The sequence below is a fragment of the Culex quinquefasciatus genome, chromosome 3 (assembly GCF_015732765.1).
Source record: "Culex quinquefasciatus strain JHB chromosome 3, VPISU_Cqui_1.0_pri_paternal, whole genome shotgun sequence".
Lineage (NCBI taxonomy): Eukaryota > Metazoa > Arthropoda > Insecta > Diptera > Culicidae > Culex > Culex quinquefasciatus.
The window spans coordinates 85,965,544-85,978,298 of record NC_051863.1 but is presented as its reverse complement, the minus strand read 5'-3'; the positions used below and the strand labels follow the sequence as shown (position 1 = coordinate 85,978,298).

Sequence of the window (12,755 nt, the reverse complement as noted above, 5' to 3'; positions counted from 1 at the left end):
GGGGGCAAACTCGAGAGCAAATTAGGTGGGAATCAAATCGGGTAGCAAATGGTTTAACTTTCGACATTTTTGAAAAATGAAATTCTTTGAAATTTTCAATAGGATTAAAAAGTTTAATGAACTTTTAGCATTTCTAGGCATGAATCAACACATAAGTATTGATTTTGAAGGTAAACGAGAGCAAAAAATGATAAAAACCCATATTTGCCCCTCGCGGTGGGCTTGTCTCGGTGGCAAATTTGCTACCCTAGCGGTGGGGATGACGGATTTTTTTCAAGGTGGCAAATTTGATCTCGGTATTCATGAGCCGGGTGCAAATTTGATTTGCACCCCAGCGCTGGAGATGCCCTAAGCCCTGTAGAAATGAGTTCATTTGTATGCGTGAGCTCCAGTGTATGTATAGAGCTTTATGACAGTTTATGACGTTTCGTATACGCACACTAGCGCACCATTTGATTTTGCTGGCCGGACAAAATTTAACCTCAATCTTGTTCGTGTACGTACACGCAATACATGCGCACGTAGAAACCTCTATACAGCAATTTCGTGTGCGTGTGTCTCCGGTTGGAACGATAGTTCCATCGGAGCCAGCGATAGGGTATTTCTCGTCGATGTCCCAAGTAACCAATCAGCACTAAAAGTAGTAATTGTCTAGCACTAACAGCGCTTTGCCTGCAGTAAATAACAGCTGAATTGTTATGGAAATTGCTGGAAATGCGCTTTTACAGCTGATTTGCAGCTGAGTTTAGACTTTATATTTCTTTTTACAGCTGGGCCCCTACTGTTGTTGATCCGGCCCTGCAAAACGTAAAAAAAGTGAGATGCAAAAATGATGTTATCTCTTTCTCTCTCATCCTCCTACCCCAGTTCTATTTTCGGTTTGTTTACTACTTCTTTACCGACACACAAAATAATCCACACGTTGATGCTACCTGAAAAATCACGTAACCACGATTTTCCCTCGCTAGACCCGTTTTTACGTGACACACGTAAAAATAATGTGAAAGTGTACTGGCAAAAAAATGTTTTCACGTTGAAGTTACGTGAAAAACCATATAGTATTTTTCCACTAGGTTTATCCATGTAGCTTTTATGTGTTTTGAAATGTAATTTCAACGTGACTCGAGTGCGCCATTCGGCCAAATATCTACGTGATTATTTTAGTGTGAAAATTGAGTGCGTCCAGTTATTGTCGCTGCGGCACTAAACCGAATTAAGCGAGTTTAACTCTCGCGACGATTTTCTGTCGCGAAATATCTGTCAAACTGTTTTGAATCAGTGTGTTAGCTTTTTGTTTTGATTGCTTGGTTTTGCTTGAGTCGTTGAAAAAAATCGTGGAGTTCTACTTGGATTTACGAAAAATTGGGACAATTATGTTTAATTAGTGATAAAAATCTTATGTTCCGGAACATTAGGGGTTCAAACTAGCATCCAAATTGTTTTCGTTGGGTCATGTGATGATTTTGAGTTTGTTTCCAGCTTTAGGAGGAGACACAGAATATCAAAAGTTTTGGTCACTGTGGTTACGTGCTCTAATGCTAATGCTTCTGTACTGCTAGTGTATACGGGACTGAATTGACGGGTTCAACGAGAGAGAGAATAAAGGCTCATTCTGTGAGAGTAACCAAGCGAGCTAGACGTGTTTGATTTTCATTATCACAAATTGGCGTTCGAGGACGGGATTTTTGCAAAAAATTTTGGCTGGACGATTGGCAAAAGACGGACAAATAGTGACCGCGGCACAGATGTGAAAGAGGTAGGTTTTTGGAGTGGGAATATTGCGGGAAAAGTGGAAAAAACTTGTTCCGATTTTAGCGTCCCTTCAGACAAAAGATTGCTGCCGCGACAAGCAAGCGGTGAGTGAGAGAGGAACGATGGGGAGAAAAGCTCCGTTGAGCGAGAGAAAAGATACGCGACAAGTAAGCGGAGAGCTACGCGGCGAGTGAGCGGAGAGCTTTTTGAGACGTGAGAAATGAGCTACGCGGCCTGACGCGGGATGTTTTGATTACGCAGCTTGTTTGCGGTTAGGTAAGAAAGCTACGCGACATGACGCGGTGAAAGGTTTGCTAATGGAAATATTTACAGATGTTCTATTCGGATTTCCGCGTGCAAGTTCATTATGGATAGCGGAAAAGGTTTCGGAAATTTGCCACAGTTCACATACGCGGAAGTTCCGCTCGCTGAGCGTCGGAGTAAATGGCACACCTGGAAAAGAGGATTCGAAATATGCTTGCGTGCGGCGAAAGTGACACAATCTACTGACAAGAAAGATTTGCTGTTGGCTCATGGTGGTTTTGAGCTGCAGGAGATATTTTTCAACATTCCGGGTGCTGACGTAGAGGAGGACAAAGATAAAGGAATCGATCCGTATGCGGTGGCGATCAGCAAGCTCGAGGATTATTTTGCACCGCAACGTCATGAGGCCCACGAAAGGTTCTTGTTCTGGGCTATGCGACCGGAAGATGGGGAGCCTATGAGCAAGTTTCTGATGCGTACCCAAACGCATGCCAGCAAGTGTGATTTCGGGAAATCCGGCCTTGAAAGCTCATGTGTTGCGGTTATCGACAAGATGCTTCAGTTTGTACCGGCCTCCCTTCGCGAAAGACTGCTTCAAGAAACGAAATTGACAGTGGATGAAGTGGTCAAACAAATCGGTGCGTACGAGACAACTCGTTCCGCCAGTGATCAAATGAGCGGACATGCTGGTGGTTCTAGTGCGTTCAGGTCTCCAGAGGCCGTTCAGGGCATTCAAACTCCATGCCAGTTTTGTGGGCTAGAACACGGATCCGATCATCAGTGTCCAGCGTGGAACAGGACTTGTTCACTTTGTGGGATAAGAGGTCATTTCCGAGCTGTGTGCTTCCGGCGGCCCCAAAGTCAGTTCTCACACCGTCCTGTTCCAGTAAGGAATCAGCAAGCTATCAAGCGTAAGCCAATGCAGCCTCAAGGTGGTCCGGCTGCCAAGTCTTTCCGCGGGACGGGTAGATTCAGTTATCGACCACGACGCGTACATGCGATTGACGACACTGAGGATAGCAACCCAGCCGAGGAACCAGTCGAGCTGGTCGAAATGGTTTCATCCGCGAACGACACAGATGAGTTGGTGTGGGCCAAAATCGGAGGAGTATTGGTAGAAATGCAAATTGACTCGGGCGTCCAATCGAACATAATCGATGATCGTACATGGAACATGATGATCCAGAATGGAGTAGACGTAATCGGGTCGGAACGCTGTCCGGACAGGAAGTTCAAGGCTTACGCGCAGAAAGATTGTCTGACAGTGAACAAGATGTTCGACGCAGAAATTTCTATTGCCGATGGGAGCAAGGTGCTTAAGGCTGTGGCGCGATTTTATGTTGTGGTAGGTGGCCCTCAGCCACTTCTAGGTAAGTTTTGCGGCTTTGTTTTAGGTTAGTTTTGGCAGTTAAGATGAATACATTGCTTTTCCGATAGGCAAGAAAACCGCGATCGAGTTAGGCGTTCTCATTGTGGGTTTACCGAGTCGACAGCAATTGGTTAACCAAGTCGATGTGGTCAGGCCGTTCCCATGCATACGCGGAGTTAAAATTCGTATTCCGATTGACAAGTCCGTCCAACCCGTAGCACAGCGACTACGAAGGCTTCCGTTTGCCACGCTGGAACGTGTGGAAGATAAGCTGAACGATCTCCTGGCCAAAGATATTATCGAGAGAGTGTCGGAACCGTGTACTTGGGTGTCTCCACTGGTGGTTGTACTCAAGGACAGTGGAGACATCAGACTGTGCATAGATATGCGCCAGGTAAACAAAGCAGTTCTTCGAGAAACACATCCTCTCCCGACGATTGAAGATATACGCTGGAAATTGAACGGTGCCACAGTTTTCTCCCGGTTGGACATCAAGGACGCTTTCCATCAGCTCTGTCTTGAGGACGAGAGCAAGCCGCTTACAACTTTCATCACGCACAAGGGGCTGTTCAGGTACAAGCGGTTGCTCTTCGGCATAAGCAGCGCATCGGAACAGTTTCAGAAGATCATCGAGCAGTTGTTCTCAAGTTGTGGCAACACGGTCAATTTCATTGACGACATCATCGTATTCGGTAAGACTGAACAGGAACATGACGTGGCGCTCCAAGAGGTACTTAAGGTGGTAAAAAGCAACGATATTCTCCTGAACAAGAACAAATGTGCGTTCAAGATGTACGAGATTGATTTCCTGGGACATCGATTCAACAAGAACGGCATGTCCCCAGCTCAGAGCAAAGTTAAAGCTATACGGAATTTCCGGACGCCGACCACTGGCGAGGAAGTGCGAAGTTTCCTCGGTCTCGTCAATTACGTTGGTGCGTTCATTCCAGACCTCGCGACAGTCAGTGCTCCGCTGAGAGAGTTAACCAAAAACAACGTGGCGTTTCAGTGGGGTTCAGCCGAGCAGGAAGCTTTCGATCGTCTGCTGCTACTCATTGGCAGACCGAGCAGTTTGTCCCATTTCGACGCAAAACTATCGACGCGGGTCATCGCAGATGCTTCTCCAGTTGGATTGGGAGCAGTTCTAATCCAATTTCTGGAAGGAGTGCCGAAGGTGGTATCGTACGCCAGTAAAAGCTTAACCGAGACGGAACGGCGGTACGCACAAACGGAAAAGGAAGCGTTGGCGTTGGTTTGGTCCGTGGAGCGGTTTAAGATCTACCTACTGGGCATCCGGTTTGAACTGGAGACAGATCACAAGCCACTTGAAGCCATATTTTCTCCAGATTCTTCTCCATGTCTCAGAATTGAGCGTTGGGTGTTGCGTCTGCAGGCGTTCAGCTACAAAGTAGTTTATCGTAAAGGTAAATCGAACATCGCAGATCCTTTGTCGAGGTTATCAGTACCAACGGAAACGGACCCTTTCGATTCTGACTCGGAGATTTATGTGCGAAATGTCTTGGAACTTGCTGCGATCGACCTGGGCGAAGTGGAGAAGGTCGCTACCGAGGATCTGGAGCTGATAGAACTGAGGGATTGCCTGGACCGAGGAATTTGGAACTATTCGTCCGAACATGTCAAACCGTATTATGCCTTTCGGCAGGAACTGGGCAAGGTTGGCGATCTAGTGGTGAGAGGCTCGCGACTGGTTGTTCCGAGAAGTTTACGACAACGAATGCTGCAACTAGGTCATGAAGGTCATCCGGGTCAAACGAAGATGCAGCAGAAGTTGAGGAACAATTGTTGGTGGCCCGGGATGGATCAGGACGTGGTGCGTTTTGTGGACCGTTGCGAAGGTTGTCGTTTAGTGAGTCAAAGCGAACGACCTGAACCGATGCAAAGAAGAAAACTCCCCGAAGCCCCTGGCAGGAGTTAGGATCGACTTTCTTGGACCGTTACCTTCCGGAGACTACCTCCTGGTGGTGGTCGATTATTTCAGCCGTTATAAGGAGGTTGAGATTCTAAGAAAGATCACTGCTGCAGAGACGGTCAACAAGTTGGAAGGTATATTCGTAAGGCTCGGCTATCCCAACAGTATAACTCTCGACAACGGTCGGCAATTCGTGAGTTCAGAATTCGACAACTACTGCAAGCAGCGCGGCATCACCCTCAACAGAACGACACCATACTGGCCTCAGGAAAATGGTCTTACTGAGCGCCAAAACAGATCTATGATGAAGCGGCTCAAAATCAGCCAAGGATTGAAGCAGGACTGGAAGGAGGAACTCAGAAAGTACTTGTTGATGTATTATTCCACCCCTCACAGCACTACCGGAAAAACTCCTTCCGAGCTGTTGTACGGTCGAACGATCCGTACGAAACTTCCATCGCTGCGAGATACGTCGGCTTCTGTCGTCCCTACAGACTACAGAGATCGAGATCAAAAATGAAGGAAGATGGTAAGGAGAAAGAAGATCTGCGGCGAAAAGCAAAACCATCATCGCTAGCTGCTGGAGACCAGGTCCTGATGAAGAATTTACTACCGGGGAACAAACTTACTACGAACTTCAATCCGAGTCCAATGGTCGTGCTGAACAAACAAGGTCCTCGAGTTACGGTGCAGGATGCGACAACTGGCAGAGTTTACGATCGGAACTCCAGTCATCTTAAGAAGCTACCAGCCGACGAAAGGTCATCAGCGGTACCTCGAGGCGAGGTGGTTACGATCGATCCAGAGTTGGAGGTGGATCGAGATGTAGAGGAGCTGGATTTGGCAGATATGCAGCAGCCGGCAGAGAGATCCGGAGAACGAGGAACCAACACAGCAACTCCGAAACCAACGCCCACGAAAGTTGCCGAATAGGTTCAAGGACTGTGTTTTTGATTATTAATTTGGGAGGTGCTCTTTCTATTATTAGTTGTTAAAAAGGGGGAGATGTGGTAACGTGCTCTAATGCTAATGCTTCTGTACTGCTAGTGTATACGGGACTGATTGACGGGTTCAACGAGAGAGAGAATAAAGGCTCATTCTGTGAGAGTAACCAAGCGAGCTAGACGTGTTCGATTTTCATTATCACAGTCACAATCTTGGGCTGGGTTGCTATCTAGCCTCAACAAAATTACCGAGTGACCGTCAATCTGGTCCGTTAGTACCGTCACGAGTTGATCCGGTTGCTGATTTGGTGGGCTCATGAAAATATAAAATTTGGATTGACCTTTTGAAACCCGAACTCGTCGTAATCAGCCTTTTTAGGCTGTACTTCATGGAATTATACATCAAATTCACGCCCATAAAGCGATTCCTGGCAGAACTTTGAGGTCGGTTCCTTGATCCTTTTTGGTTGCGGCGCTAGTCTTCGCAACTCCACTTGCGAAATTTCAGTTTGGTGCCGTGGCGAAATTTTGTTTTGGTTTTGAATGTGACATTTGAGATACACTCAGAAAAGAAACAACCCAAAATTGCTTCGCGAGATGAAACACACTCGCGCTGTTATTTCGATTTATTTCTGAAATCACAATAGTCTTTTGTTTGACAGGTTGACAGGACTATATAAACAGTAGTGTGGTTCATGGCCCCTTGGAAATGCAAAAATGTCAGCTAGACCGTTGCATTGTTGATAAAATCATTGGTCTATGTCTACAGAAGCTCCCCTGAAATTTTCAGCCAATTTGGTTCAGGATTCATTGAAGCTCTTTAGCATTTAAGTTTGTATGCGATTTTCATAGAGAATCTTCACCTTTTTACATTTTCAGACCGCAAAAATCATCTACTGAACCAAAATGTCTGAAACCTAAGATATATATCAATTATAATATGGGAACAATTTTCTAGAACACCCCAAGTTGATCTAAGCCGAACTGACTTAGTTATAAGTGGATTAAGTGAAGTTGTCGATGTTGTATTTTCCAAAGGGCCTCTTTCGCCAAATTTTCACCTGATGGCTCACTTTGATCGATGGCAAATCGTTTGACAACTTGTTTTGTTGTTGATGTCAGAAAAAATCGGAATGAGGGTTTCAACGTCTGTGGAACGATTTAATAAGCTTTCTTCCGTCTTTTTCAGGTTCCAGCTGGATATGAGCGTTTGGCCAGCATCGAGCAACAGTTGAACTCGATCTGTGAAACACGACAGATTCAAGGATATTTGATCAGCAGCTTAAACGGGCCTTCTTTAGTGAGGAAGGTGGTGTGTTTCGTGGTGGTTTGTTGAGGTGCTGACGTATTGTCACAAGCTCAATCGATGTTCGCGCTCCGGCAAAGTACGGACCGCTAGAGGAGCTTCAATTTCACGCTTCCGCTTCCACCCACTGGGTGGGGGAAAAGCGGGGCGAGGTCGTTTGGCTGATTAGTTGCTTATAGTTGCGCCTGCAATCTACGTCACCGGAGCAGTATTTCTTCTGCATTCTTTCGTGCCGGATGTACTTAGGGACGGCCAGCAGGCGTTACTAACTTTGCATATTCCCTCCTTGTCAAATCGACAGACCAATCTTCTGCTGACCCGGACATGTCGGAAAGGGTGCCTCCTTTACGATGATGGCTAGTCGACTGAGGATTGTCATCCTTGACGGCTATGGGCCGGAGAAGCGCCAACAATGGGGATGACATTATGAGACGTGGACACATGGCGGGACGGGACTCATACTGCTTAGGCTGACCAATCCGGGTGCACGCACGCTAACATAATCGCCTGGTCCCGCACTTCCATGTGAAGTCGACCTGCACCTGCACTATAACGTGCGTGAACTGTCCACTCGGACCGCGCCTTTCACCAAGATGCCTTTTGATAAATAAAAAAAATAATTTTGATAGTCAGGTGGCAGTTTTATGTGCACATACGGAATCGACGTAACACCTTATAATGGTGCCCTCTTAAACCTTGCGGTTTCGTCAACGGAACCACAGGCGTGTATCGTTCTTTTTGCGACAAGACTCCGCCTCCCGGGTCTCCTTAGTGTGAAGGTATGGCACGGGGAGAGGGCACCGAATTCCTATTTTTACACTTAGAATTTGTGCACATAACTTAGAAACATTTTCGTCCGTGCGCGCTCCTCGGTCAACTTTGACGCTCTGCATGACAGAGATTGACTAGAATATTAAGATGTGTGGGTCATCAAGATCCCTAGTACCATGAGCAGACGAGTCGTACAATTGTCCCTACCTCGACATCAACTCCCTCGATCGTGGACAGTTCACGCACGTTATAGTGCAGGTGCAGGTCGACTTCACATGGAAGTGCGGGACCAGGCGATTATGTTAGCGTGCGTGCACCCGGATTGGTCAGCCTAAGCAGTATGAGTCCCGTCCCGCCATGTGTCCACGTCTCATAATGTCATCCCCATTGTTGGCGCTTCTCCGGCCCATAGCCGTCAAGGATGACAATCCTCAGTCGACTAGCCATCATCGTAAAGGAGGCACCCTCTCCGACATGTCCGGGTCAGCAGAAGATTGGTCTGTCGATTTGACAAGGAGGGAATATGCAAAGTTAGTAACGCCTGCTGGCCGTCCCTAAGTACATCCGGCACGAAAGAATGCAGAAGAAATACTGCTCCGGTGACGTAGATTGCAGGCGCAACTATAAGCAACTAATCAGCCAAACGACCTCGCCCCGCTTTTCCCCCACCCAGTGGGTGGAAGCGGAAGCGTGAAATTGAAGCTCCTCTAGCGGTCCGTACTTTGCCGGAGCGCGAACATCGATTGAGCTTGTGACAATACGTCAGCACCTCAACAAACCACCACGAAACACACCACCTTCTTCACTAAAGAAGGCCCGTTTAAGCTGCTGATCAAATATCCTTGAATCTGTCGTGTTTCACAGATCGAGTTCAACTGTTGCTCGATGCTGGCCAAACGCTCATATCCAGCTGGAACCTGAAAAAGACGGAAGAAAGCTTATTAAATCGTTCCACAGACGTTGAAACCCTCATTCCGATTTTTTCTGACATCAACAACAAAACAAGTTGTCAAACGATTTGCCATCGATCAAAGTGAGCCATCAGGTGAAAATTTGGCGAAAGAGGCCCTTTGGAAAATACAACATCGACAACTTCACTTAATCCACTTATAACTAAGTCAGTTCGGCTTAGATCAACTTGGGGTGTTCTAGAAAATTGTTCCCCATATTATAATTGATATATATCTTAGGTTTCAGACATTTTGGTTCAGTAGATGATTTTTGCGGTCAGAAAATGTAAAAAGGTGAAGATTCTCTATGAAAATCGCATACAAACTTAAATGCTAAAGAGCTTCAATGAATCCTGAACCAAATTGGCTGAAAATTTCAGGGGAGCTTCTGTAGACATAGACCAATGATTTTATCAACAATGCAACGGTCTAGCTGACATTTTTGCATTTCCAAGGGGCCATGAACCACACTAATAAACAGGCAATGCTGATGGCAGAGATTTTTCAGAATTCTGCTAGAACGGTGGAACATTTCTGCTAGAATGCTCTAAGAATATCCAGCTCTCTAAGAATTTTGCTAGAATCCTGCTAGAACGTCGAGACTGGGATGATGCATTTTGAAATGTTACCGTCGAAATGCTTGGTGTTGGAGACTTGATGCCGTGCTATGGGTTGATGTTTTCTTTGGTCGAATCATGCAGCTTTGCCGTCACGCCTAAATATGTGGTGGCATCCGGGCGCAGTTTCAGTAGTATTCGTGCTGGAATGTGCATCTGGTGCTAATTAATCATAGAGTTATCTAAGCCCGAGCTCACGCACACTAGCACATCATTTGTTTTGCTTTCCGGTACAAAATTTAACCTCAATCTATTTCGTGTACGTACACGCAATACATGCGAACGTAGATAACTCTATTGATTTATAAGCCAAACAGACAGATTCATCAAAAGTTACCGGTCACTCCGGCCTAGACCTATTTAAATGTGTTTACAAAATCGCAACAGCATGATCAATGAAGAACCGTATCAAATTGTTAATTGAATCAGATTCAGTTTTCGGTAGATTGTGGTTCCCACAGGAGAATCCATAAGTGAACATCGGCAATTGCCGTTTGCGTTGGATACCAAACCTTCTCAAGGAATGCCAACCTCCATCCTTCGAGACATCTGTCCAGCAGAAGTGATTGTTCCAAGGATTGTTCTTTTCTTTTATATTTTGCAGTTACACCGCAATTCAACAGCAACAGCATAAACATATTTTTTGTCAGGTAAACTACCAAATCTTAACTGCGACCGAAAGCCCTTCATTTTTTCAACAACCAGCAGAAAAATCTTACCAAGTTCCGTCAATGTTGCACTTTTTAACCAGATTTGAAATGGAGGCTGAACGAAAATCTGTGTAACTTTTTACACAGAACTGTGATATTAAACTACACAGTTTTGACAGAACATGTTCAACAATCTGTGTATTTTTTTTTACAAAGATCTGTGTTATCTGGATTTTGCGTAAATAGAAAAAAATCCCTTATCACCCAGCACCCTTATCAAAAATCATGATTTTTTTAGTTCCAAATCCCACTTTTCATACGATTTTTTGAGTTCAGGTACACTCAGCCAAAATACCCTTTACCAGCCATAAGGATACACACAAAAAAAATATTACGGTAATGACAAAAGTAACTCACTTTTGAATTAAAAAGTTGTTAAAATTTGCTACATTGTTTTGAAAATGAAAACTTTTACTGCTACAGTTTTTGAAAATCTCATTGCTCACTGATTTAAAAGTTTTTACTTTTAATTCGACTGTAAAATTTCTTTCATTTTGACGTTCTCGTGTAACCGTGTACGCCTAAGTCGCAAATGTAAACAAACACTTTGGTGGGTCCGGTGGTGCTGGTGAGTCTAGGACGTAAAGCAAAGCCGACCGCGGCAGCAGCCAGGACTCGGACGCGGAAACCTTCGTGAGCCAAACAGCAGCAGCGGAACGCCTTCGAAGGAGGGTGGTGCAGGAGCGGGACGAGGTCGAGTGCTCGAAAAGGACAAGGCCGGCTTCCTGCAGGAACTGCAGCTGTTCCACGGCCGGAATGCGTAAGAAGGAAGCTTGGGTGTTTTGTGGGGTTTTTGATTGATTTTGTTTGTTTTTGTAGGATGAGAGGTAGGAATGTGGATTCGCACCGGTTGTATTGGGTGGTGGTGGCCCGGGATTGGTGGTTGAAGGTCAATTCGCGTGAGGACTGGGGCGAGATCATCGAGGAGATGGCGCTGCCAAGCGTTGCATGAACAACGAGATTGCGTTGAAGAAGATTAACTTCCGGTTTTTGGACAAGTACGCGAAAGTTTATTTTCACGATGGGCCTCCGACGAAGAGGAGGACGACGAAAAGCTACATAATCGGAAGTGGTCAGCGCAGATGTTGCACTCGGTGCCGGCGGTTTACAGCACCGGTGAGTATTGAGAATGTGTGCAGTGGCTAGCCAACTTCACTTACTTTCCATCTCTTTTAGCAACTTCCCGCCCACAAACACTCACGTCTCGACGGCGCAGCTTCAGCCGAATGAATCTGGACAGTGAGCCAAAAAAAATCTGTGTCATTCTCGAAGCTGCTCAAAATCGAACTCCGTTCCGAGGGCCTCATCAACTCTATGTTCCGGATGCGCTTCCAGGATCGGGAACTCCCCGTTCAGGCACTTTACTTTCCAGCCGGGAAACGTCGACCACCCTTCCCGAATCAATGGCCAACTCCTCCAAGACTGTCCTGATTGAGGCCGGAAACGTGACCATCGTGTTACACTGCTGTCGCGCGTCGAAGCCTCCATCCGGAACCGTCCAGCCTGGGGTATTCGGAAGTGACCGGTGGCGTACCGTATGAAGCAGAAGCTAGAGGAGAATCGTTAAATACAAAAAAAGTGTTTTTCTAACATACTGTTTAATTTTTTTTTAAATAAATGTAAAAAACCAAGCACATTTTTCTGAAATTATCCCTGTAGTGCTAAATGTTGTGTATTCTTGCCATAAAAGGTTTCTTTTCCAATTAAAAGTAAAATATTTTTACCAATACAACGATTTTGTTCCATAAATGCATGGTAGTATCAAAAACTTTCCAACTTTTAAATTGAAAAGTTTGAACTTTCTACGAATATTCACCAACGCGAACTTTTAATCCAACGAACGATCTTTTTAAATTTAGAGTAATTTTTCTTTGTGTGTACCATATAAAAATTTTCCATACAAAAACCATATAAATTTCATAGGAGTACTGAATGGATCATTTTTCCATAAGCAAACCTTATGAATTTATATGTGTTACGTTCATAAAAAAAATTTTGTGAAGCTAGCAGGTTTTTGTTTTTATATGGCAATCTTATGAATAGGATTTTCTCTCTCTTGAAATTATGACTGTATCGGTTTGACTAATGTTTGAAAGTTTATTTCTGATGATTTACAAAAAACAATATATCATGATAGCTGGT

General features: G+C 45.1%; 1 protein-coding gene across 3 annotated transcripts; it reads left to right on the top strand.

Annotated features, from left to right (window-relative positions):
* Positions 1-11,041: 11,041 nt before the first annotated feature.
* On the top strand, positions 11,042-12,362 carry LOC119768846. Of its 3 annotated transcripts, none has more exons than XM_038260285.1 (3): positions 11,042-11,306; positions 11,433-11,729; positions 11,790-12,362. In XM_038260285.1, the coding sequence occupies exons 2-3, from the start codon at positions 11,696-11,698 to the stop codon at positions 12,152-12,154; spliced, it is 399 nt and encodes a 132-aa protein (XP_038116213.1). In that variant the 5' UTR covers positions 11,042-11,306; positions 11,433-11,695; the 3' UTR covers positions 12,155-12,362. The 3 variants fall into 3 exon arrangements, with proteins under 3 accessions (XP_038116213.1, XP_038116211.1, XP_038116212.1); XM_038260283.1 differs by having other exon boundaries at positions 11,042-11,373; XM_038260284.1 differs by having other exon boundaries at positions 11,042-11,390.
* The last annotated feature ends 393 nt before the right edge of the window (positions 12,363-12,755 follow it).

Bases quoted from the DNA above. Each gene is read 5' to 3' on its own strand.
- LOC119768846 (XM_038260285.1), top strand. From the start codon at position 11,696: ATGTTGCACTCGGTGCCGGCGGTTTACAGCACCG. The intron at 11,730-11,789 runs GTGAGTATTGAG...CATCTCTTTTAG, and splicing joins GCCGGCGGTTTACAGCACCG to CAACTTCCCGCCCACAAACA.